The sequence below is a fragment of the Vanessa tameamea genome, chromosome 28 (genome assembly GCF_037043105.1).
Source record: "Vanessa tameamea isolate UH-Manoa-2023 chromosome 28, ilVanTame1 primary haplotype, whole genome shotgun sequence".
In the NCBI taxonomy this organism is placed as follows: Eukaryota; Metazoa; Arthropoda; class Insecta; order Lepidoptera; family Nymphalidae; genus Vanessa; species Vanessa tameamea.
This window is the reverse complement of record NC_087336.1, coordinates 5,554,108-5,579,224: the sequence shown is the minus strand read 5'-3', so window position 1 is coordinate 5,579,224 and position 25,117 is coordinate 5,554,108. Positions and strand designations below refer to the sequence as shown.

At 35.6% G+C, this 25,117-nt stretch overlaps 1 protein-coding gene across 4 annotated transcripts in view; it reads right to left on the bottom strand.

The window, feature by feature from the left end:
* Positions 1-2,752: 2,752 nt before the first annotated feature.
* Positions 2,753-25,117, bottom strand: part of LOC113391823 (transcription factor CP2-like protein 1) — a 46,722-nt gene continuing 24,357 nt past the window's right edge. Inside the window, exons 4-19 of one of the 4 annotated variants that reach the window (XM_026627913.2) lie at positions 24,508-24,595; positions 23,700-23,789; positions 22,625-22,721; positions 21,654-21,816; positions 21,359-21,460; positions 20,469-20,576; positions 19,919-20,053; positions 19,654-19,773; positions 19,183-19,253; positions 6,353-6,414; positions 5,817-5,862; positions 5,138-5,228; positions 4,644-4,759; positions 4,126-4,200; positions 3,823-3,952; positions 2,753-3,608 (exon numbers count right to left, since the gene is read on the bottom strand). In XM_026627913.2, the coding sequence (XP_026483698.2) occupies positions 3,462-3,608; positions 3,823-3,952; positions 4,126-4,200; positions 4,644-4,759; positions 5,138-5,228; positions 5,817-5,862; positions 6,353-6,414; positions 19,183-19,253; positions 19,654-19,773; positions 19,919-20,053; positions 20,469-20,576; positions 21,359-21,460; positions 21,654-21,816; positions 22,625-22,721; positions 23,700-23,789; positions 24,508-24,595 (1,641 nt within the window). In that variant the 3' untranslated portion in view covers positions 2,753-3,461. The remainder of the gene's footprint in view (positions 3,609-3,822; positions 3,953-4,125; positions 4,201-4,643; positions 4,760-5,137; positions 5,229-5,816; positions 5,863-6,352; positions 6,415-19,182; positions 19,254-19,653; positions 19,774-19,918; positions 20,054-20,468; positions 20,577-21,358; positions 21,461-21,653; positions 21,817-22,624; positions 22,722-23,699; positions 23,790-24,507; positions 24,596-25,117) is intronic. The other 3 variants (XM_026627914.2, XM_026627911.2, XM_026627912.2) reach the window with 3 other exon arrangements.

Here is a 25,117-nt window from a genome sequence, read left to right as displayed (position 1 = left end):
TTACATACATAATTGTATATGAATAGAAACAGCCAGGAGGCGATCGTTTCATTCCCAAGGTGTGCTATCAAACATAAACTCACTAATTGTATAGTAACCTTTCGCACACAAGCGTTCCTTAACATTTTTTTTTAATTTGGCAACAAGCATTTTGAACGCTTTCTGGGATCCTGTTGTAGAAGCGTATACCAATGTATACCCCACAAAAGAGTTACTGACTCTAACAGAGTAACAAGATTGTGTTTGTTCCTTGTACCAATGTTATGAGAATGACATTTTCTCATAAAAACATTAATATTTTTCCGTACATACAAAACATTACAGAATATATATTAAGAAGCAACAGTTAATATCTTAATTTCTTTAAATTTATACCTTAATGATTCCTTGGTTCCTAGGTTATAGATGCATGCTGCTATATTATGCACTACAATCTGTATAATCCTTTACTTCTGTCTTTGAAATCTTTGAAAACTTTGAACTCTAATGTCAAAAATTATATTTATAAACAGTTGCACAAAATTGTTGAGATCAAAATTATTTCTAGTTGTGTAATAAAAGTGAGTTTGTAGTTTTTTTATACGAATTCGAGTGAATTTTAAATGAAACACAATTTTTGATAACTTCAATACATTTATTAACTAAGAAATACGACACGTCTATCGTAACAAAGCGATCCATGCACTAATATATTGTATAAAACCTAAAAAAATATATTTTAATACTCCACAACGCAACGAGCGCTATACGTGCAGCGACGCGTGTCGAGGCATCTCTGGCGTCCATTCCAGTACCTTAATCTAATCTCTACAACGTACAGTTGACGTTATATCCATTATAATTCCACTATTAATAAACTAAAATGAATCAAATTCAATATCCGATATAACCTTACATTTAAAAACATTTCAATTCCTGTTTTAAACAACAAATAACAAATGAGTATACCTGCCTTATATATAATGTCAATATAACATAACATTGCACTAAAATATTGCAAATTATAAAATATTTTTAATCTATACTGATGTTGATGACAGAGAGAAATTTCTTTAACAATTTATACTTATCTTTAACGTATATTTATTATATATAGTACGTTTTAACTATCGTATCGCAGTGCGACACAATTTCAATGTAGAATCTATTAAAAAAAAAACATCAATCGTCAATTTGGCAAACGTATTTCGTTACATGACATTACAAATTATCACGTTTGCGTAAAGATCATTTTCGCATAAGAAATAAATAAACTTTGATGATTTAAAGTTTACGCACTTAATTCGGATGTGATCGATTTTACTAATTTTGCTCCGACGCTACATCTAAGTTGTGTCGTACTGTACGCAGCTTACTATACATACATAAAACAGCCGAATTGGAGCGAAAACAGACAACCGTATTATCAAAACAAAAAAAAAATACGTTCTCAACTTTTGTTTAAGCATACGGTAGCGGTATTACACCAACCCGCATTGAAGCAGCGTGGTGGAATATGCTCCAAACCTTCTCCTCAAATTTACAGGCTGCTTATGTATACGGTAGCGGGATTATTACTCTCTCTGTACATGACACTTTCCGTTTACAAACTAATGTCAACCTAAAATGAAATTTCTATAAAAAAAAACAACAAAGCTTTGATACTTGCAGATTTCACAGAGTATACGACCGTTCCAAATTGGTCCCTGAAAATCCTTAGGAAACATAATTACAAAACTGTATATCTATATAATTAAATCTACTTTTCTCCACAATGCTCTACTATTCATACAGTAATATACTTCAATTACATTAGTCTAAGATCCGGTCACGCGCTACGTCGCACAGTTAGCGTACAATATTGTACATTATATGTACTTTTTATTATAAATAAGCAAAAAGATTTATTTTGAAAACTCTTCGCTTACACGAGCGTTCAACCGCGCAGGCTGGTTTGCTCAAAGAAACGCAAAGCATTGAGCGTGCACTATTAACCGGACACTATTCGCTATACAATGCCCAATCTATATTGAATCTAAAGTTAAACTAAGAAATACGATTCGAAATTTAAATATAACCTAGATTCGTTTCAAATCTTTACTACATTATAATATAAGGTCATATTGAAGTAAAGAAACCCATAACAAACCACAAAAAAAATTATAAACAAACTTATTTTAATACAATTATTAATAACGTTAATATGATGAGGTGAAATAGTTAGTGCGCACACACACACACACACACAGTTCAACTACACGAGTTCCTTAATATTTATAGTATAATAATCATCTTGGCCCGATATTTATATACGTCAATAGAACCTGTTACTTGGTGTAATGTGTTCTCGTGTTAACATTAATTGATCGAACACGCGAATATATGTAATTAGATTTGCTTCATTCGCATAAACAAATAACGCAAATCCCAAGAACGTGTCGTCAAAAGTCAAAACATTAGGCATATATTTGCGGTACCGACTACATTCGTTCGTTTACATAAAAAAATATTTATTCCTATTGTAATATTTTGACATTATTATTAAAAATACAAAAAATATTTGATTAAATTATTCTTGTTATGCGCAAACAGGCTCATCCAAAGAAGTTTAACCATAACAATTCTACTCAAAATAGTTACTATTTTGAGTAGAATTGTTAAATGTCAAACTTCCCTTAACAAGAAAATTGAATGAATTCGGACTATTCATAACGGACGCGTTCTTTTAAAACTTTTTAAGACTTTCGGTCCTGAAATTGCATCATACTATCCAACCCCTCAGAGAACCATTAACATTACTTCAGTAATTTCAAACCTTGTGGTAACTTCAAGCCCCTGTTATATAATCATTGTAATAGTATATTCCAGATTTACCCCACAATATTAATATAGTAAGTTTCCAATTGAAGTCTGTCAGTCTATGTTGATATTATTTTATAACGATAACTCTTTATTAAAACAAATTGACCTGTTATAAAATACCATAGTTTAAAATGTGGTAGTCTTATCAAAATTTTCAAGTCTTTATTGTAGAACAACATCCCGGACAAGAATACTCGAGTCACTAGAAAGAGCTAAATCAGTATTAAATACCCTGGACTGTCTTTGATAACATTGTTATATAGGATGTCTAAGTATTAATTTTTTGTATAATTTACTCATTTAAGGCACTTTTCAATAGCATCTTATTCCTTATAATCACAATCAGTTAAGACACATTTTTCAAACTAAATACTTAAGATATCGTATCATTAACATTTTCACTACAATCTTTGCCTCTAACTCAAAAAGCAGCATCTTGATGTTGTTTCTTGGTAGTTGCTGGCTCTCGTTGAAAGTTGCCAACTACATTGCTCTCCTTTCGTGTATCAATGGCGTCGTCGTAATATGCCAGTCATGTAATCATCGTAGATATCATATAGTTATTAATCATCGACTCCGTTGTCGGTTGCCAGTCCCGTCAGTCGGCGATCGGTTCGATGTCAGTTGCCAGTCGGGCTGAGCAGCAGCGCATTGTCCTCGATCCTCTCCAATCGGTATGTGGAATTGTCCGGCAGGTGTCGGACCAGCTCGTCGGTGAGTCGGACTCGAGCATTGTTGGGTCCCGACACGAGGACGGTCTCGCATTCCTGGAAAATATATAAATGAAAATTACTTTTAACTTAACAGTTGAATGACGTATGGGTCATCAGGTGGTGAGCGGTCCAAATGGTATAAACAATTGTACTGCAAAAAATGTAAACCATCCTTTGCGTAGTCTAAGATATTTAGTCGTAAACTTATAATTACACTGGACCACTTCGAACAAACAGCACCACAAAAATATAGGACAGCGAGGCGGACCTGTGCGTGCGGCAGCAGCGCGCGCAGCCTGTGCAGCAGGTCGTGCGCGCGCGCGGCGTGCAGGTAGAGCGCGCTGTGCACGCCGCCCCCCCCCGCGCACACGTACAGCGTCAGGCGCGGCTCGATGCGCCTGCGGGCGACACGTGCGTCGCGTACCATTTTATATATCCATATTTATTTATACATAAAATATCTTATTCATTATAGACCATTCTCCTCAAGAAGGGGAGGAACGCTTTGCCCAGTAGTGGGACATTAACAGGCTGTCATTTTTTACGGAAGACAAATCACAACAGAACTCACTTGGCGTGCAGTGCGTTAAACAGACGGATGCCATCAGCGAGTCCGCATATCTGAATAATGTCGTCTCGGGAAAGTCTGAATATGAATAACACATTTAATTATTTTAATATCAAGTGCGAGTCGGACTAGCTTTGAGATGGTTCGGTATTATCCGATGAAAACTAGTAACAGATTAACTGATTATTATTTGAATTTACATATTGCTATTGTTTCTTAACCACATAGCCCCGTTTCTCAAATATTTTAAACAGCATAAATATGCATATATCTTATTTTAAATCACAATATGTTATATAGCAAATTTAATTTAAAAAAAATCCTTAAAAACATACAAGGGTAACTACAGACAGAAAGGACATACATAATATCTCAGTTTCCATGGTTGATGATAAGGATTGTTTAAAATTTTTCACAGCGTTAGTCTATGGACGTAGGTGACCACTTATTGTCAGGTAGCCTACCAAAATTGTAAAAAAAAAAACATTCCAGCACGCCTTCCGGTGGATCGTAGGTGTTACCTCAGCAGGTCGGCGCCGGAGAAGTTGGCGAAGGTGGCCACGTGCGCCGCGAACCGGTTGCGCGCGAGCCACGACGCCGTCTCCGCCGACGACGCCTCCTTCGACAGCCCGTAGTGCTGGGGGGGGGGGGGGCACGTTAGTTAATACCAGTACAACTTATTCCGAACTCAGGAGTAAATAAACAATAAATCTAGAGTGATTTGAGAAGATTGATTCTCATAATAAATTTGAATCGAAAATCGATAAGATATCTCGAATAGATAATATACTTAATCGATTTTATTATTGTTAGATTTTTAAAAACAAGTTGTACCGAAATATCACCGTCCACGTGATCATATCCCGTGTCCTATTGGTGTAAAATATTGCTATCTCTTTCTGGTGTTCGTGTTCGTAGCACAAACACCACAGATAGCATATATTCCACGCTTGTTTTTTGTGAACGTCAAAATCGACATCGCTTTATGTTACATAAGAAATAATTCTATCAGCACCTTGTCGGGATCCTCTGCCGGCTGCGGCAGGTCGGGCAGGATGGCGCCCGGCGAGTGGCACGGCGGGCTGTTCACCTTAACGTCTCCGCCGCTGTGCGCGCACAAATGATTAGCATGTTGCCTCGAGTATATAGTCGCTAGATCCAAATACTAAAACTTGTTATTGAATTTTCGATTTTTTTAGAATACCTAGGATGATTTATTGATGTCGCCCTAGCAAATTTGACTACGGCCAACCAACAAGGCAGGACATACTGTTGTTAATGAAGATCTTTCGATTGAAAAACCAATGACATTTTATCAACCTGATTGATTGATTGATTGATCAACCTGGGATTTGAACTCAAGACCTCGGGATTTGCGGTTTTATACCTGGCCACGAGACCGAAGGGGCAGTGAAATATTTTACTACTCCATGTATGATACAAATTGAAATGCGTGTGGAAAAACCGCCAGCACAAATAGTTCTATGTAGTATCTTATAAAAAGGTAAGTATTTCTTATTTTTTATAAAGTATATTTACTAGCAATGCTCTATTAGGCTCCAATTAAGCTTAAAGCTTGTATCTGTAGCGGGGGCGACTATAGTGTAAGAGATCAGGATCGATCCTGCGACTTTTGATATCTCTAAGCGGCCCTTACTACATTGAAACTACAATTATATCCAAATTATACTCACTCTTGACAATAAAGTGGTTTCATTTGATTGGGTGAAGCAAGAATTGCTGAAACAGAAAAACAATAAATACATAAAACAATCTATATTATATTTAACGTCTTCTTTTCTCGAATTTCACAACAATGATTATACACAGAGACAGAGTGATCAGTGTTTGAATAAAAACCCTATGAAGGTATATAGCATATAGTCTAGATAAATGGGCTATCTAACACTGGCAGAATTATCCGGATCGGACCGGTAGTACCTGAGATTAGTGCATTCAAATGCATTCAAACAAACTTGTCAGCTTTACAATAATAATGTATTGTCCACTGGTGACAGGAGGGCAGGTTCTTATTTTGCCCAAAGGATTGAATTTAATGGGTAAATACTGCAAGTATTCTTGCCACCTTTCCATGCGGTCATAATTTATTCAGCAACTATTTTTAATTAATATTTGCATATATTTAAGGACTTAATGTTAATAATTCTTATGTAAATAAATACTAGTTCTATGCCTAATATAGTATATTATTAAATAGTATATTACTTACAAGGCTGTGTTAAAACCGGCTTGTTGGCCAATATAGGACTCGCAATAGACTTCGGGGCGACGCTGGAACAAGAATATTTGTTTAATATTGTATATAAATATATGTTACACCATACATATCTGTCAAGATTCTTTCAATTAATTTAAGCTTAAAGTAATAGAATATTTATTAAATACAGTATAATAATTTTATGCAATTGTTAATTTATTAAAATCGATTTATTATCTAAAATTGTTTTTAAATTTTGTTATTATGTATTTTATTCTAGTACTATAATTATTGCTTACTGTAATATTATGTAAAGAATTAGTATTATTATAAATGCTATGTATGATTCTAATTGATATATGTATGACTTTTTCTTTTGTTTACTTTTATTTATATTGAAAATTTGTTAAAGTGTATTGTTAGTGCGCTTTATAATAACTAAATAAACCATATATATAATACTATATGCATATTTGTTTATTTTATTTAACAATTACGACATTTGCAACTGCCATCAAAACGTCATACATATTGTGTGGACTATATAGGACTGTGAAAATACATTAATATTTAAAAAAAAAAACACAAACATCACAAATGAACATAATTTAATATCAAAACAATTTTTTTTATATATAATTGGTAGGTGTACTGGCCATCTAATGGTGAATCGTCACCATCAACCATAGACATCACTGTAAGAAACATCATCAGTGCTGCCACCAGCCTTGGTAACTAATATGTTATATCCCTTGTGCCTTGTTAGATTGAAACACTCAACCTTAAACATGGAACCACAATCCAGTCATTCTGTTTAGTTATGAAATAAGTGGTTGTATCTTCCGAGACGGACTCAAAACTCTACCATCAAGTAAACACATGCATCAAATCCATAAAACAAATAATGTAATTTAAAGTTATTGAAAGAAACACCACTTCATCGGATAAAGATTTATCATATTTTTGGAATATAGCCATCTAAAAATAAAAACTTAAAAATGTAGCTAAGTTAGTATTTAAGTTAAGTCTTATTTATTTAAGACATTTCACCCCTTGATAACTCATTGTTCTTGAGTGTAAAATACTCATAAAAGTTAAATAATTCTTAGCCGGTGGAGTGAATTATATAAAAACAGGGAAAGCCAAGTATCCTTCATCATGAGATTATGATTCCCGGTTATCATATCAACTAGTATAATTATTCACTTGAGTCGATTCTGTTATGTACTATTGATATGAGTATAGTTTAGACGTTATGGTTACATTATATTTAATACAAATTAAAGTTTATATTTTTGTTTTACATATAAAAATAACATTACATATAAAATTTATGAAATTTAATTGTCTAAGTATAATTACATATACAGAATGTATGTACATAAGGACCTATAATATGTATATTATACAAAGTTTTTAGTTTATCATTTCCCAAAGGTAAAAATTTCCCACAGACAATATATTTTTACTTTGAATAAGTTATGATAAAATTTTATAGATATGTATAACTTATGTTGAAGGAAATCTATAATGCACATGTTTTTCAACGATTGTAACATTTCCAATATAAGTACGGACATTTTACGTGCCTGAAATAATAGTCAGGAATCGTCACGAAAAAACAACAACATTGATCTACCGATAAAACCAGTGTATACCAGTATAAATTATGCAACGCATTTCTCATGAAAGAAATTCTCCATTCAAAAAAACGATCAAAGACTCACTGGTGCGAAAGTGTAAATTATAAACTGCATTTAAATAAAAATAATTTAGTATTTACTTTAAACGTCGCCCGGGTCTGACTATAACGTTCGCCGCTCTCAATCTCCTGGCTAGTTCCCTGTACGTTTCGGGATCAGCGTCGATTTCCACCTCTGTCTTGAGGAGGGAAAACTTCATTCGCCACCCGTGGGCTTCAATACCGTGGACCAGACGGGCTCTCAGCACAACCCCGCGCCCCACTTGCCGCGAACTCAGTCTCTGCTCGAGAACGAGCATAATACTCGTCAGCTATAGTCTTGTCTCGTTAGATTGAAGAAGATGAAAGCGCCGGATCCGATGCGGTAAGCCGCGCCACCGGCAACCACCATAGCTGGACCGCGTACCACCTCAACAATCATTGGGCACTCTTATAGAGATATCAAAGAACAGGTATATCTTGAACAGTCCTGACCACGATTCACTTCACTTGTCCAACATTATAATGTCCCTGTAACTTCTCGCGGCCGATCTTCGATTCGAAATGATAAATTAAAAATAACAGTTCTAGTCGGGAAGTAAAACGGTATGAGATAACACCGGTTTAAAAGCGGTTAAAGAAATTCGGTTTTATCAACGGTAAATAATACAGCAAAATAGAAACAAAGGAGTACAAGGCGACTGAAGGAACGCAAGCGACTGAGTAGAATGGCCGCTGATTGGTCGCGAGTGAAGCGCGTTTCTCGATTGGATCATAACCGGTTCGAGTCGGTTTATGTGGGCCGCGGCCGGCTTGCGTTGGTGCATAGAGCAACGTCACGGTTATAGTGAGGCGACAAGCCGTCCCGTTTTTATCGATACGACATATATTCATAATTGGATTAATGTCGAATGATTAATTTTTATTAAGACAAAGTTCTTGATTGTTGTTTGCTTTTATTAATAAAATGGTATTTTTAGCGCAAAGCGTAGTTAATTAAGGTTAGACTCATCGGCAACGAACCGGATATAATAATGGCTCCTATGCAGTTTTGGCCAATTGTGTGTCAATTTGTTTCTAACTGCTACGATCCGGTTTCGGTATTAGATCGACTTTATCGCCTGTTTCCAGTCACTAACAGAATTATCTTACATCACTATAAATTGCGATAACAGTTTTACGAACGAAGACGCGACCTTAGACAACGTTTTCGTGTATTCGTAGCTCCTTCATTTTCTATTGTTTTATTTATTACTACGCAAATAATAACGGAATTCTTTTAACTAGAAATATAGATAGATACTTGATTTTTTATCGTTGATTGCATGAAATTAACACGTGGAACTATCAATTAAATCATCCTCGTATCAGGAGCATGCACTTAAAAGTATTTAATTTATATTATATAACATTTATATACCGACTTCACCTGAATTGTTTCAATAACAGCTAATGTTTAATCTAGAGATTTTTATGTCAGGGACTCATTATATATTTTTTTCCCAAACATTAACATAAAGTAAGGCAAATAATAATTTATTTTAACGGGAATAAAATTTACCAATAAGAAAAAAATACACAAATATATCACGAAAAATATCCAATTACATCGTTTGTTTAATACGAACGAATATAAGGACAAAATAAAATTAATAAACTTTCGCCATTTTCTAATTGGATAAAAAATAGCGTATGGCGTACTACGAATAGAAGAAATACTGAAGGGTCTGGTTCACTTACTAATATTTTAAGAGATCGTGTTTAGGTAACACATATTTTAAGAATATTTAGTCACCAGTCTTTCGTTGGTGGACGAAGAAAACACTAGTAGAGTAAAAATATATTTCATGTGTTAATACTGGATTGCAACGCGAGCGTTTTTCACCTTTGCCTCGTTTTCTGAACTTCCTGACCTATATTAATTTTTAAAATCACTTGAATCGTCGAGACAAGTTCTAATTGCCAGACATGTGATACACACGGCACATTTGAAACACAAGCCATGATTTGGTTTTCACCAGATATTTTACTTTAACATTTTTTTTTATTGTAGTTAAAGTTTTGCTTTCGATATTAAGGCCAGTTTTAGAATAAATTTAAAGGATTCAGTTATCACCGGTTTTACTAGTACTTGCAAAGAATATATATATATTTTTAATTTAAATTATTTGCATTAGATATCAAAGCTACGTAGCATTTTGTTTTGATTCGTTGAAGCATCATTTTTAATTAGAAACGGTGCAAGTTAGTCATTTAACGATAGTTTATACGTTACAATGATGTTCGTGCATGTAATTAGGTTCGTAAGACTTAACTGTTCTTGTATTACGAATTTATATTTTCCTGATTAGGGTTACTATTAAACCTGTGACGTATGACTGTTAACTGACACATCTCAAAAATCATGCAATCATTAATTTTAACATAATCAATCAAAGCTTAACTTTAGATTTAAACAAGTCATCGTTAATGATCTAGATTTATTATTGTTACTGTTATACTAATAGCAGTTATTGTTAGAAGTTACTACACATTGGTATAAACTGTAATATTTTTTAACCATAACAACGTATACGCTGATACCTATGACATTATTGATCGAGAGAACGACCTTCCGTGCCGTTTCTGTTATATTTTTACGATCACGAACAATTTTAGAAACAAATTTTTTAGTCTAAGAACACAAGAAATACTTCATTTATTATTTTATAGTTTAAGAATACGTTTAAAAATACGCTAAAAAATATAAGTCACACAAAAAAGACTTAATACACTTTTTAAATAATGTGTGTGTGTATGTTTTTCTGACTTATTTTAAAAAGGGTTCTTGAAGTCAATCTTAGAGCACTGTGGTTGAAATTGATAGCTGTCTTTAGAATTATCAAAGCAATTATATATTTAATAATATATTCTTTTAGAAAAGTTCAGTGTTATTAATTAGTAGTCCATTTGAAAAGATACATTTCATATCAGAATGAATGTAATGCGAACTGCAATAATATAAATAAACTTGAATGTTAAGCAACGGGAAATGATAAGGCGTTGCGTAAATTGCAGCATCCTCAAAACGAAACCAACTTGAACAGGTTTGAATCTACTTCGGAAGTATGAGACGGCGATGCTAAATATAGGAAAGCGCATTTCGTAAACACGACTACGTTATAAACATAAACGTGGAAAAAGATGCAGTTGCATGTGTTGCAAAGAGCAGGCATGCAACTCATTTTAATAATCCAGTACTTTTAAAATGCTAGATTATTAAAAATTAAACAAATTCTCGACTCAACACTCGTGAATTACCTGCATCAATTAATAATTAGTATTGCTGTGTTCAGAGTGAGGCAATAATAACAAATAGTCCTTGCAATGCGACTGTCTAGGGGCAAAGATTACTAGAATGTAATTATTTAATATTATAAGCTCTAATTCATTTTATTGTATTGATTATTGTAGGTCTGTGTTTATTCTATGTTGAAGTTAAATATAATACTGGAAAAAGATGTGATACATATTATGGTAATACAAGCTAAAAATAAGTTCCATTCATATACAGTACATACGAATAGACATGCCAATTGAATAACAAGGGCTCAATTGAGCAACTGTATGTTAATTTAGGTTCACAGGGCTCATTCTACGCGAGTGATACGAGACATGAACTTTTGTTCTATTTTTAAAACTCACAGTGTTGGTCTTAGAGTATCGATACTTTTAAACCGGTTTTTTATTCATAATATTTACGATTAATTATGAATTACTTACAATGTGGGATTATCTATTATTTATAAAATTGTATACCAGAAAACTCAAATGTATATTATCATAATTAATCTCAACATTGTAATGATTCCTGTAAGTTAGCAATACTGCCAGATACTTTTTCTTACAGTACTAGAGAACACGCTTCGCTGACTCCAAAGAAACGGGACAAATGCAACCGTATAACGATTAACTTACATTATTCATACAAAGTTATATTATATTTGATTTTAAATTGACATGGTTATTTTTATTACTAACAGTATTTAAAACGGGACATTTACCATGTTTTTTATTTTTATTTGGTGGAGCTCGATATTTCGACATTATCTACGAATGTCTTGTTCACGAGACTTATATTTACTTAACACATTACATAGATATATATAATATGTTGATGGTAAATAATTGGAATTTTCATGTATATAAACATTTCCTTGTAACTAAATCTCGCGATCGCTGTTACAATCTGGTTTAAAGCTGTATTCTGTTATCACGTGTTCAATTACTTCGCTCGATTGAAATGAGAGCGAATTGAGTACAAGTGAAATGGAAATAATTGCGAATGAAAACTATTGATGAGATAATAATATCATAACTTCACGTCGTAGAATATTTTATTTCATTACTAGAGTTTCTCTAAGGAACGCTTTTATAAACGGTCGATAGTTCTCAACAAACTTCACGAAATTAATTACCTCAATTATCATACGCTTGGACAAAGTTGGGGGGGGGCGGTCGTCCTTCTAGATCATTGAAGGATAAAAATAAAGATGGCGGTTAGTACGTTACCCGTTGTAGTTTTTTAATTGTATTACTCTTCATTAAGTGTGGATATATTAATACATATATATCATTTAATATTCGAAACTATTAATGATATATTTATTACAAAAGATAAGATAACCCAACTCGTGTATTCAAATGTCTACTGTATTAGTACACCAAAAAAACCTTTAATAACTTCACACTGCGTATTATACGTACATATATATTTCACATAGTACATATATAGGTACTTTTCTCTCTTATAATATGTCGGAAATATTTATTTCATAAAATACATTTATTGTCTTAAATAAACTAACTTTAATCAAAGTAACGTTAAGTTAGTTAAAGTTAGTTACGTGTTAAGTTATCTTCTGTGTTTCGGAAAGCATTCGTTCGTATTTTAATCAATCAATAATAACGAAAAATTTCTAAACAAAATATGTTAAAATTACTCACTTGATTAGAATCTGTTATATTATAACCTAACAAAGATATATTCTAGCGATCGATATATCTAGAAGATTCATTCGTTTGTACATTAACGACACTTTCTCGACATGACGCATGATTTATAAAAGATGCCGCGCCCTCTTAAATGACGTTAAATTGGCACAATTTATTGCTGTATTGCATATTGTGATTGTTAACTAGGCGATAAAGAAAGGGCGTTTTATCTTATCGTAGACATCTTTAGACATAAATAACAATTATATTACATTACATTAACAGCCTGTAAATTTCCCACTGCTGGGCTAAGGCCTCTCCCTTTGAGGAGAAATAAAAACAATAATAAATAATCATTTAAATAACAATACAAAATATTAATAAACGAATGATATTTTTGAATACTTTTTAAATCATCAATCAGAAAAGCTCAACGAGTTTTTTTCCTAAACCAGCTGTTTACAAAATGTAATTTTAAAGTGAATATCATATAGTACGCAATCCCCACGCCACGTATACATCAAACTTCATTTGGTTCAGACTAGTTGTTTAATGGTGAACAACCAGATAGTTTTCATTGACTATATTTGAGTGTTATGTTTCTGCATTGTTTTTATTTTATTTTATAGCTAAACGGACCTTACGGTAATTGGTGACCACCGCCCATAGATATTGGCGCTGTAGGAAATATCAACCATTCCTCAAATCGTCATTGCGCCACCTTGAGAACTAAGGTCCCTTGTGCCTATAGTTAAACTAACTAACACACCTTTAAAACCAGAGTGCGTGGTACCTACCCGGGCCTGCACAAAGCCATATCACCAAGTAAATGAATGAATTATATGAATGTTTTTTTTATAATTTAAATTTACATTAATAAATTTTAATAGATAACAGATTAAGATTGACAATTTCGTTTGAAATGCAATCTGTGCTAGTTAACACTGTTAATTTAAGAACTAATTTAGTATCGTACGGTCAGAGTTATTTCATTTGTTTTGACTAAAACATCGAACGTTAATTTTAATTTGCAAAGCAAATAAAATTAAAACTTGTTAGAAGGCATGGCGATAGGATACCCGAACGACGTTTAAAAATTAATACCTCGGGGACTGCACTGCGTTATAGGTTGGCAACTAGACCAATAAAGGCAATTAAAACCAAGATATTATATAACATATAAATACATACATTTAATGCGATTTAAAAAACCCATCAAGATTGATTAAATCTCGTCTCAGATGACGTTCAATTGTTACAATTAAGTGTTCTTTATTATTGTGACGGTGACCTTATGTCTGATCGTGTAATGAATGCGACGTATGCGAACGTAACGCGATCTGTGCGACTATATTAATAACTCGAGCTATACGAGTATAATAATATACAACATAAAACCATCGAGAAACGGGTACCAAACAATCCCGTCGCGTTTCGGCCCATCGAGAAACGGGTACCAAACAACCCCGTCGCGTTTCGGCCCATCGAGAAACGGGTACCAAACAATCCCGTCGCGTTTCGGCCCATCGAGAAACGGGTACCAAACAATCCCGTCGCGTTTCGGCCCATCGAGAAACGGGTACCAAACAATCCTGTCGCGTTTCGGCCCATATGTTCCTATAATTAAGATTTAGTTAAAAAAAATTGGGAAAAATTCACAAGGACCGACGACAAGATTGCTGTTGAAACACTTACATCTAAAATAATACATTACGTGGCGTAACGATTTAGTAAATGATGGACCTTAATTTTGTGATGTGGTCTGACAGCAAAACGACATTTAGCTTAAGTTCAAAAAGCCAAAAAATCCGATTCCAGATCAGAATATTTTTTTATGACGTCATATCGGTACGATACGTAGGAAATACAGTATTATCATACAGAAAACTCATTTAACAACTCAAGAGTACTTTGTTGCACTGTAGTTGAAAAAGTGATATAGAAAAGGCACAAATGGCGCAAATTCCAGTAATACTTCAACTCGTCGACAACAATGTATACGGAACACTCAAAACACGTATATATTTGCATGTTACTTTGTTTTACAACACGATGTGTATCCAATTAAACTATAATGAAAACCTAGTGACATTATAATTACGTACATTGTAGTATAATTATTCAAGGTCATTTCTATGACAACTAAATATATGACTATAAGACTTGATTCATTTTTACTGGCTTTTATTAAATGAAAATCGATTATAAATATCGATTCTATCGGGAAGAAATGGAAAGTCTTTCTCCCATTAAAATAACACACGTATATTAATTAAATACATAAACATTATCGGCATAATATATATATGAATATAATCCAGTAAAAAAAAAAATAACATCGATCCTAGAAATAATGTTGCTGTACCTACGATTATTTATTGCAAACTTTTCTTTATATAATACTAATTTTGAGTTTGAGTATTGACGTTATAGTTCGTGCTTATATTATGTTAAAATATGATTAAATATTGTGATTAGTACCTCGTCCGTACCGTGGCAAAAATTGTTGATTCCAACTACAGGAGTTGTTTATGGACGCTGTTGATCATTTGCTCGTCCGACAACAATACAATAAGTTACAATAAGTTGGAATAACAAATGTATAGAGTGACAAAAGATGTTGCTATAATTTGTATTTCAAACAGTTTGGAAATCGTGGACGATCGTTTTTTTTTTTTCTTAAGCGTTTGTCAATGAACGAAAATATTCTGCCGATATCAAATACAAACATTACGTTATTAAATATTAGAAAAAAAAATGAATGGAATTGTCTACTATCTGTTTATTCACCACTAAACAACTAGTCTGAACCAAATGAAGTTTGATATACACGTGGCGTGGGGATTGCGTACTATATGATATTCACTTTAAAATTACATTGTGTAAACAGCTGGTTTAGGAAAAAAACTCGTTGAGCTTGTCTGATTGATGATTTAAAAAGTATTCAAAAATATCATTCGTTTATTAATATTTCTATTTGTCAAAAAGTTGGCTCCCTTGTGTTTTTAGGTGATACAGTCAGCGACATATATAAGTTAAGATTACCTAAAACATAAAAAAAAACATCTAAAGTTAACTAAAGACCGGTCGTGAGAATATTATCGATCAATGTTTCTATTTACATTGAGTACCATTGTTTCTATGTGTTTGGTAACCTCAACTGTTACCTTATATATTACGCTGACTGTACAAGGTATAGCGGCCGTTTTCAATATTATCTTATCTATCCCAAACTTATGTAACTGTAACCAAATCTATTATTTTGCCCGTACTTTCTTTTTGATAACCTATCGATCGGAGCAGCCACCCACATCCACAACCATCCACCCGCATTGGAGCAGCGTGGTGGAATATGCTCCATACCTTCTCCTCAACGGGAGAGGAGGCCTTAGCCCAGCAGTGGGAAATTTACAGGCTGTTTATAACCTATCGAAGGTTTCGGTTTAGCATTTCTTATCGAAACTAACCATCTGTCATCGGGGGGTCCGATAGCTTACTAGAGACAGGAACGCTCGTACAAAACGTGCTTCCCGGCATTTCAAAAACCATTTCAATTTACTCTCGGATAGACGAAGATCTCTAGTGACGTCATTCGCTTATCTGTCAAAATCAGCCGAAAATCTGTGTGATTTCTATTAATTATAGAACATGATGACAGTGATGTGGAATCATTTCGAATGCTTTTAGATTATGATACGTGCAGGGATAGTTATACCGATATCTTACGGTCACAGGAAGAATATAACATAACATAACATAATCAGCCTGTAAATTTCCCACTGCTGGGCTAAGGCCTCCTCTCCCGTTGAGGATAAGGTATGGAGCATATTCCACCACGCTGCTCCAATGCGGGTTGGTGGAATACACATGTGGCAGAATTTCGTTGAAATTAGACACATGCAGGTTTCCTCACGATGTTTTCCTTCACCGCCGAGCACGAGATGAATTATAAACACAAATCAAGCACATGAAAATTCAGTGGTGCCTGCCTGGGTTTGAACCCGAAATCATCGGTTAAGATGGACGCGTTCTAACCACTGGGCCATCTCGGCTCTCACGAATATAAGCACTTGCGATTTTATGACAAAATTAAATCATTCCGAATTTGCATATAGATCTAGACTGAACGAGAGTTCTGAATGAATTTAAAAAATTTAATACAACCCTATTTGAGTGTAACGACCAAAAAGTGATCTTACTTTTGTCATACTAATTTCTTTACATTTATATTAAAGGTACCTAATATCAGAATTCAATAATATTACAACTTTTTTTTTTTTCACAAGTCGTGATAATTATATCCCCTTCAACAGATATTTTGGCACTACGATTCCATGCATTGGATACGTTAGCATAAACATTTACAAACAAAACAAAAATGCCGAAAAGCAAAGTTTAAACTGTCAAAACGTTTAGTTTCATTATCGACTTCGTTAAAAAGCCAAGTAAATATTGCTAGTTTATTTGTATTTAAAATAATTTATTACTTTATTTGATACAATAAGCAAATTAAAAATCTTAGATGCTCAAAAAAAGCTCAGATGGGTCAGAGGGAAAAAGAGTAATCTGTCATTGGTTTTTTTATTTATTTATTTATTTATTGGTGGTTTAATATTTGTTGGTGGTTAGGTTTATTCTACCGCCAAACAGCAGTACTCAGTATTGTCGTGTTCCGGAGTGAGCCAGTGTAACTACAGGCACAAGGGACGTAACAACTTACTTCCCAAGGTTGGTGGCGCATTGGTGACGTAAGGAACGGTTAATATTTCTTACAACGCCATTGTCTATGGGCGGTGGTGATCACTTACTGTCAGGTGGCCCATTTGCTCGTCCGCTTACCGATATCATAAAAAAAAAAACCACTTATCCTTGATTGTGAAACGATAATTAAAGATAGATCATTTCCAACTGTAATCTTAGATGAGTTATTGAAAATATCCCTGATAGAAGATACCGCCATCTATACAGAAAACATGTCTCTCGTAGACAATCGTAATACTTGATATAATATTATATATATTTAAAACATAAACTGTTTGGGTCATTGTCCGAAAATTTAAAATTAGAACAACTGTATTCATTAGTGATGTAGCCTTTTATGATATTATAGTGTTGTAACGGGGTTATTATTGAAAAGGTATTTGTGACCGCCGGATTCGTGCCTACGTTATGCATCGAGTTCCCTAGGTTTATTTCTGAACACTACAATTGTTTAAATATGGTTTAAGCCTCCCCTTGCAAGAGCAAGAGTTATCTGCGCGCGGTGGTGACCAGTTACCATCCATATTTCAGCCAGTCCACCGATACGATATATAAAAAATATAAAATTGCTTATTTTCAATAATATCGTTAAATGTAATTTATGATCTACACGGCGTTGTTGTGGTTATGCCAGCTGTTAATATTTGTATACTCTATTCGAACCATGAGGAAAAAAGCCAAATAAACAACATTTGACAGCAAATTGACGCGATATCATTGGTCGAGAGCTTGATTAATCTATGATATTCACTATGGATTTGCGAATACATAGCGTTTTAAACGTCGACAAATTTTTGGTAGTAAATTTAAATTGGATATAAGTAGTTAAGTGTCATAGTGTTGCATTATAAATAAAGATATATTAATCATAAACTCTCAGTAGTGCACAACATAGCTGAGTTATTAGCGAATCGGATGAAACACGTAAATCTAAGGTTTGTTTATCTTTTTTCCCACTTCGATTGGAATAAGGTATGGTGTAGACAGGGACACATTCTCGAACTTAACTTGCTTAAATAAAAAAGGGGAGGTGACGAAGGACTATGGATGGATTATGAAATAAAATTATTATTAAAAATCCTGAATGAAATGAAACGATTACCAAAACTATGTTTGAAGTTATATTATTTATATCCGTATATAATAGTTTAAATAAATAAATAAAATAATAGAAAGAAACAGTGAGAAAGAGGGGGGAAGGTCACCCGGAGGACAACGGTTTATCCTTACGTGACGATTTCTGCCAGTCCACTCCAACTTTAAATGTTGAAACTTTCTTGCCGGTTCTTGCCGGTAGAATCAACATTCCGAAACGGTGGCAGCTTCACTTAATATAGTTTGTTAAACGATGATTCAAAAGTGCTCGTAAAATCCTACTTAAATAAAGTATATTTTGATTTAAAAAAACTTCATTTCGAAAACTCACCACATCTCCGGCGAATACGGAGGCGAGGTGGTCACTAGCGACGGCGGCGGCATGAGGGCGTCGTTTGACAGCTGTTGACAAATTTCCCATTTATTATGACAACTTTTACCAATTTATTATTCCAAAATCAAATTGAATAATGTTCGCAAACTTTTCTTCGACTGCAAAGAGTGCAACTGAAATGCGAATAGTGTGCGAGGGAAACGGCACGAGGTCGGACGCCTTTTATAACTCTATTTCATATTGAGTAGGGTTATTGTGTAATGTATTGAACATATTAGTATAAGTCCGAGGAATGGACAAAGACAAAAAATGCTATTAAATGCTAGTTTATGGAAATTGATGAACAGAGCTCTCGGATAAGACTCCCTGGTCATAAGTTGGGCTAACAGAAGTGATTGGTTATTTCAACCAAGAATTTCACAGAAGCAGCCCAAACTTAGTGGCAACTTCAATACTGGTGGTACTCACGGTGGTGAGGACAGTCGCGTCGCAGCCCGGCTGGTACTTTTCGAGGTCGGCTCGTGGTCGACGCAGCACCTTCTCCCTGTCCTGCTTGTGTTTGCGATCAGCGCCCTTCAGCTTGAACACCTGCCGGACAACAAGCCGGAGACCTCATTCCACCACGCTTATTTACTGAAAGACGCAGACGTGACAGAATCTTCTGCAACTCGTGCAGGTTTCCTCAACACCGATATGAAAACTCGTCCCGCTGGCACCCAACCCCGCGCGGTACCTTGACCTGGCAGGCGGCGGCGTGCAGGCGCTGCAGCTCGTCGGCCGCGAGGCTCGTCTCGATCTGGATGCGGAACGGCACGCCCTTCTCGCCGCCGTGCTTCTTGGCCGTGAACTCCGTCGATATGCAGTTCACCTGCAATGCAATATTGCTAAATCGTCTCTATCTATCTAACCTCCCCCTCCCCCTATAGATCGTAAGCGTCGGGAAGAGGAATTGGCGAATTTTCTACTCTATACTAATATTATAAATGCAAAACCCTCTGTGTTTCGCTTTCACGGCTGAGCCACTGAACCGAATTTGATGAAATTCGGTACGAAGCAAGCTTTAACCCCAGGAAGGACACAGGCTGCTATTTTATACCTAAAAGCTAAGACCGATATGACCCCCCCCCCTAACACGAGGGCGACGACGCTAGAAAACTAGTTATTTAAATTTCTTTGTAAAATTTTCGGAACAAAAAATCGTAAGTAATCTTAGAAGAGACGACATTTACGATACGACGCTTGGCCCCCTTTTTCGGCCGAGGGGCAAAGGAGGTCGGGCTCACCTTGATGTAGACGCCCACGTCCTTGGTGGGGTCCCAGTACACGTGCAGCGCGTTGAGGCTGGCGGGCAGCTCGGCGCGCAGCACGCCGTACGACAGCGGCACGTCCACCTGCGGCGCCGCGTGCTCGGTACAGCGGGTAATTTAAACGGCGGGAAAGCTTAACTACTGAGTTCCTCGACGGGCCTTCTCGGTAGAATCTACTTTCCGAGGCGGTGGGAGTTTCACGTTTAATTTAACTTTGTAACATGATGATTCAAAAGTGCCTTTATGAGCCTTGATTTGTTTTAAATATATTATTAGATAACAACTGCATTAATTTACAAAAAAAAAAAACTGCCCATACCCTATAAAAACAGGCAGCGTGGTCTACTCAGGTTCACTTTTGTTTTGGGTCGTTGTGCTGAACGAACGTGTTATAACTTTGAAATTCCGATTTGTTATTTTTTTGTCATTTATTACGATTTGCTTATTGTTAATTTTGAAATCTTGTAATATTTAGTACTAATCAAGTTTATTATTTAAAATGTGATTTTAATTTCTATCTTTTGTATGTTTTTTTTTGTTGTGAAATATATTTTTTTTAAGTAAAAACGCTTCTGATTCCTAAAAATATATAATATTTGAATATAAGAAAGAGTATTATACTGAATCAGATTCACCTTGGCCTGTACTATGACATTTTTATAAATAGTTCATTTCAGGAGTTGAATTCGTATGGAATAAAATATTCGCACCTCATCGGTCGTTGCGCGCGGCTAGAGATCAGCGAGACCAATCCGACGTAAAAGAATAAGAAATTATTTCGAAGGTCACGCGCATTAACCAATGAGAGCACAGGAGAAATTTCCTTTGGGAGCTCGTTACACGGAATGGAGTACTCGCACGCCCACCTCTAGGATCCTGTCTCCGGGCCGCTCCGCGTGCCACTGGGCGATCTGCTCCCTCTCCGCGTATTGCAGACGACGTTCGTGGAAGCAGATCTTAATTATACTCTGTGGACACAATCGGTTATTTTTTATAAACAATAAAGATATTCTACTTTAGTACTAGACGACATAGTCTTGTACTAAAGTAGAATATTTTTTGAAATTTGTCTATTATGACGTCTGTCGTATTCGGCTATAAACATTTGAGGGATAGTCGGTTTATATTAATCGTTATTTTAAAGCAAGGCCTAAAATCTACCTTCAAAATCTTCCCCTTGTAATGCGACAGGTCGCCCAGCTTCTTCAACTTGATCTCGTACGGCTGGCCCTGGTTGAGGTACGTCAGCGTCTCCTCGTTTTGCTTGGTGGCTATCGACGTGGCCGCAGCTAGGACATATTGAAATCTAGAAAAGAAATCGAATCTAGAAAAAAATACTTCTATTATTGTATAGTCGTTCAGGTTTACCATAGATTGACTAAACAATTCTAACTGTTCACAAAATTAGACATTGATGTTTCTCAACCGGGAATAACCGGTTTTTACCGGTTTGAACTTATAAAAACACTAAAAAACTAAAGTTGATTCCAATGCCATTTCACAGTAGCAAGCGATGCCTTGATTCCGAAGATACTGAGTTGGTACCGCTGGTTTTTTATTGAGCACACACCATAATCCCTCATAGACCCCCCCCCCCCTAATTCACATAGGGGAAAGTATGTTGTAAACAATGTGTGTATGTTTAACTTGTGTTTGATTAATCCAATCTGTTCCGATATTTTTCTTTGAGCTTCAATTACATGAAAACTAGTCTTGATCATATACTTTGTCTAGTTCACCCAGTGATAAAAAACATCTCAATATATCCATAGACTGTTTCCAAAACTGTACGAACATTTCTAAATCTGGGGTGTCCTGCAGCCAAACAGCAATACTAGTATTGTTGTATTCTGTTCTGATGGGTGAGTGAGCCAGTGTAACTACAGCCACAAAGGACATAACATCTTAATCTCCAAGGTAAGTTAATATTTCTTCCAGCTTCAATATTCTATGGGCGGTGGTGACCACTTAACATCAGGTGGCCCATAAGCAACCACTCTGTGGAACCAGCTTTTGCCGACGGTTTTTCCGAACCGATACGACTTGGGAACCTTCAAGAAAAGAGCGTAACCTGAAAAATCCTTAACGGATTTTGCTGTTCAAAATGCAAGATACTCAAAAGCTTATATTACCTGGTATCGTCCTTGAAGCTCGTGTCGGGACGAGTGGAGGGGGAGTGTAAGAAGCCGTCCAGAGAGCTGACTGGAGAACACATCAGAAGACCGGCATCTGTTGAAGATGTTTTTCAAAATTCATACACATTTTCTTTGATCTTATTTTGCTGTGCAAATAGCATCAAATGAAAATAGCCGAATAATTCATATTACTAAGAGTTAAGGCTTAGACGAGTGTAGTTGTAATGTTGAGTTGGACAATAATATAATAATGTTTTTATTGTCATCAAAGAGGCCCCGTACCCCTAAACTAGGAGATCCCATATCTTTACGGGGGTCTCAGTACCAAGGGAACCCCCCCTAGGTGTTGGAGGCCTGCATAGGCGGGCCGACCGTCAGGGCGTCACGGTAGCATGCGAAAGCGATCCCGTGGCGCCCGCCGAAAGACGGAGAGGACACCGCTGGTTTTTAGTGAGTATTCCGGTGTACCGGGCGCGCTGGGCGGGCATCACGCGGGGGAAGCGCGGAACGCGTTATTCCAGCGAGAAAAACAAAAAAACAGGAGACCCCGTATCTTAGGGATCAGTGGACTTATTGACTTCCCAATCAGTGCTTACATTTTTTAGACTCATTATTAAATTAAAATTATATGTTTAATATCAATCTTGATCAATCTCTATAGAATGTTCATGTGCTTAATAAATAAATAATTTATCTTTATAATTCATTCTCATTCGGTGGCAACAGCAACAATTCTGTGCAAACATGCACGACTCAGGTGAAAATCTGCCACGAATTTAATCACCAAATTGTTTTATGTTACATGAAGTCAATTCCACGACACAATCTCCCGAAGGATATTGCTCTTGTCCGCTCAATGGGTAATACGCGTGACCTTCAAATCATTTCTTAGGATCATCTCACACGCCGGGTTCGTCTCGCAAATCTCTTCATTTCGCAGACCAGTAAGGTGCTAGTATTTTGTTTCCTAGGAGTTCGATTCGTGGAATGGAATTTAAAGTTTAAAAATGCCTTAATTTTTAATTTGTAAGTCGTAAATATGATTAAATGATTTTATTATTTCGAGACTTACTTTTATTCTCCTGGTTAGTCGGCGAATGGTAACCGTTCATTGGCATCACGGCGACTGGCATTGACTGGCACTGCATGCTCTCTGGACTGGCTGGGTTATAAAAAAGATGTTAAAAAATCATTAGGCCATACATATAAAAAAAATGTTTAAAAACTTGTCATTCTTTTATGCATAATATAAAATAATCTTTACATATAATACAATTGGAGTGTCTGTTTGTAACATTAAAATAACCGCTTTTTTCTAAATGCATACGTATGTATGCAAATGTATACATGGTACATATGCCAAAATAAATTTATTTTAAATTTTTGTCTGTCTATTTGTTTCGGCTAATCTCTGTAACGACTGGACCGATTTTGATGAGACTTTCACTGAGAGGTAGCTGATGTAATAAGGAATAACTTAGGCTACAAAAATAACTTACTTTCTAAATTCAAACGCGCATGAAGTCGCGGGCACGGCTAGTCTTACATATTTATGTTGAACATTTTCAATTGCATAAAATCATAAAGATAAATGTATGTGGCAGACGTACGGAGTTGGTGGCGTCAACGGTAACTGCCTCAACACGGGCGCCTCCCTTCTATAATCTACCTGCTTTTTCTAGAGCAAAAGCCATAGGGCTGGAACTCCCAAATGTACAGGATACAGTCCAAAAATTAGTCAGGTCAGGTCAAATGGAGCAGTATTAGCTGCCTCATGTCAGCATTACCAGTAAAGTCAATTCGAGTATTTTCTCTCGACCATGTATTGCGTTGAATGTACGTTACGATCTATAGCGAACATTTAAATAAATATAACTTACAATGGGTATTCACCATGCCGTTGTGTGGTGAGGACTGCTGGCAGGCGTCCTCCATGCCGTCACGATTGTCGATCACCATATTGGTGATCTATGGACAGAATAAGAACATCACTGAGATATTAATTTTACAATAACATAAATTATGATGATGACGTTAACCTCGTTACGGCGGCCATTTTGATGTGAGACTAGACTAATTGCTGCAATCTCTTCACGATAAATTCCTTAATCCGGTGGGACGGCAAATCCGACTTGATCGGAAAGACCTCAGACGCAAAACAGTCGGCTTCATCAGTCAGTGCATTACGAAGCACAATCTAACACAAACAGTGTTTACCGTTCCAACTTTCAGGCTCGGTTTACTACTGAGATCTTGAGATGTGTGGCGCTATAAGCTAGCCAATAGACCAACAAGACAGACGATTCGTATCTCGGTTTACAAATGTAAATGACAAAAAGCTAATCTCACTCAGCTAATCTCAAAAAGCGACAGTGTTGTCGCTTAATATCTTCCAGAACTTTCCAGAATTTAATCTTTTCCAGAACTTTCTAGACGCTAAGTCAACGACGTTTGGTGAATACACATATGGCAAATTTCCTAACGATTCTC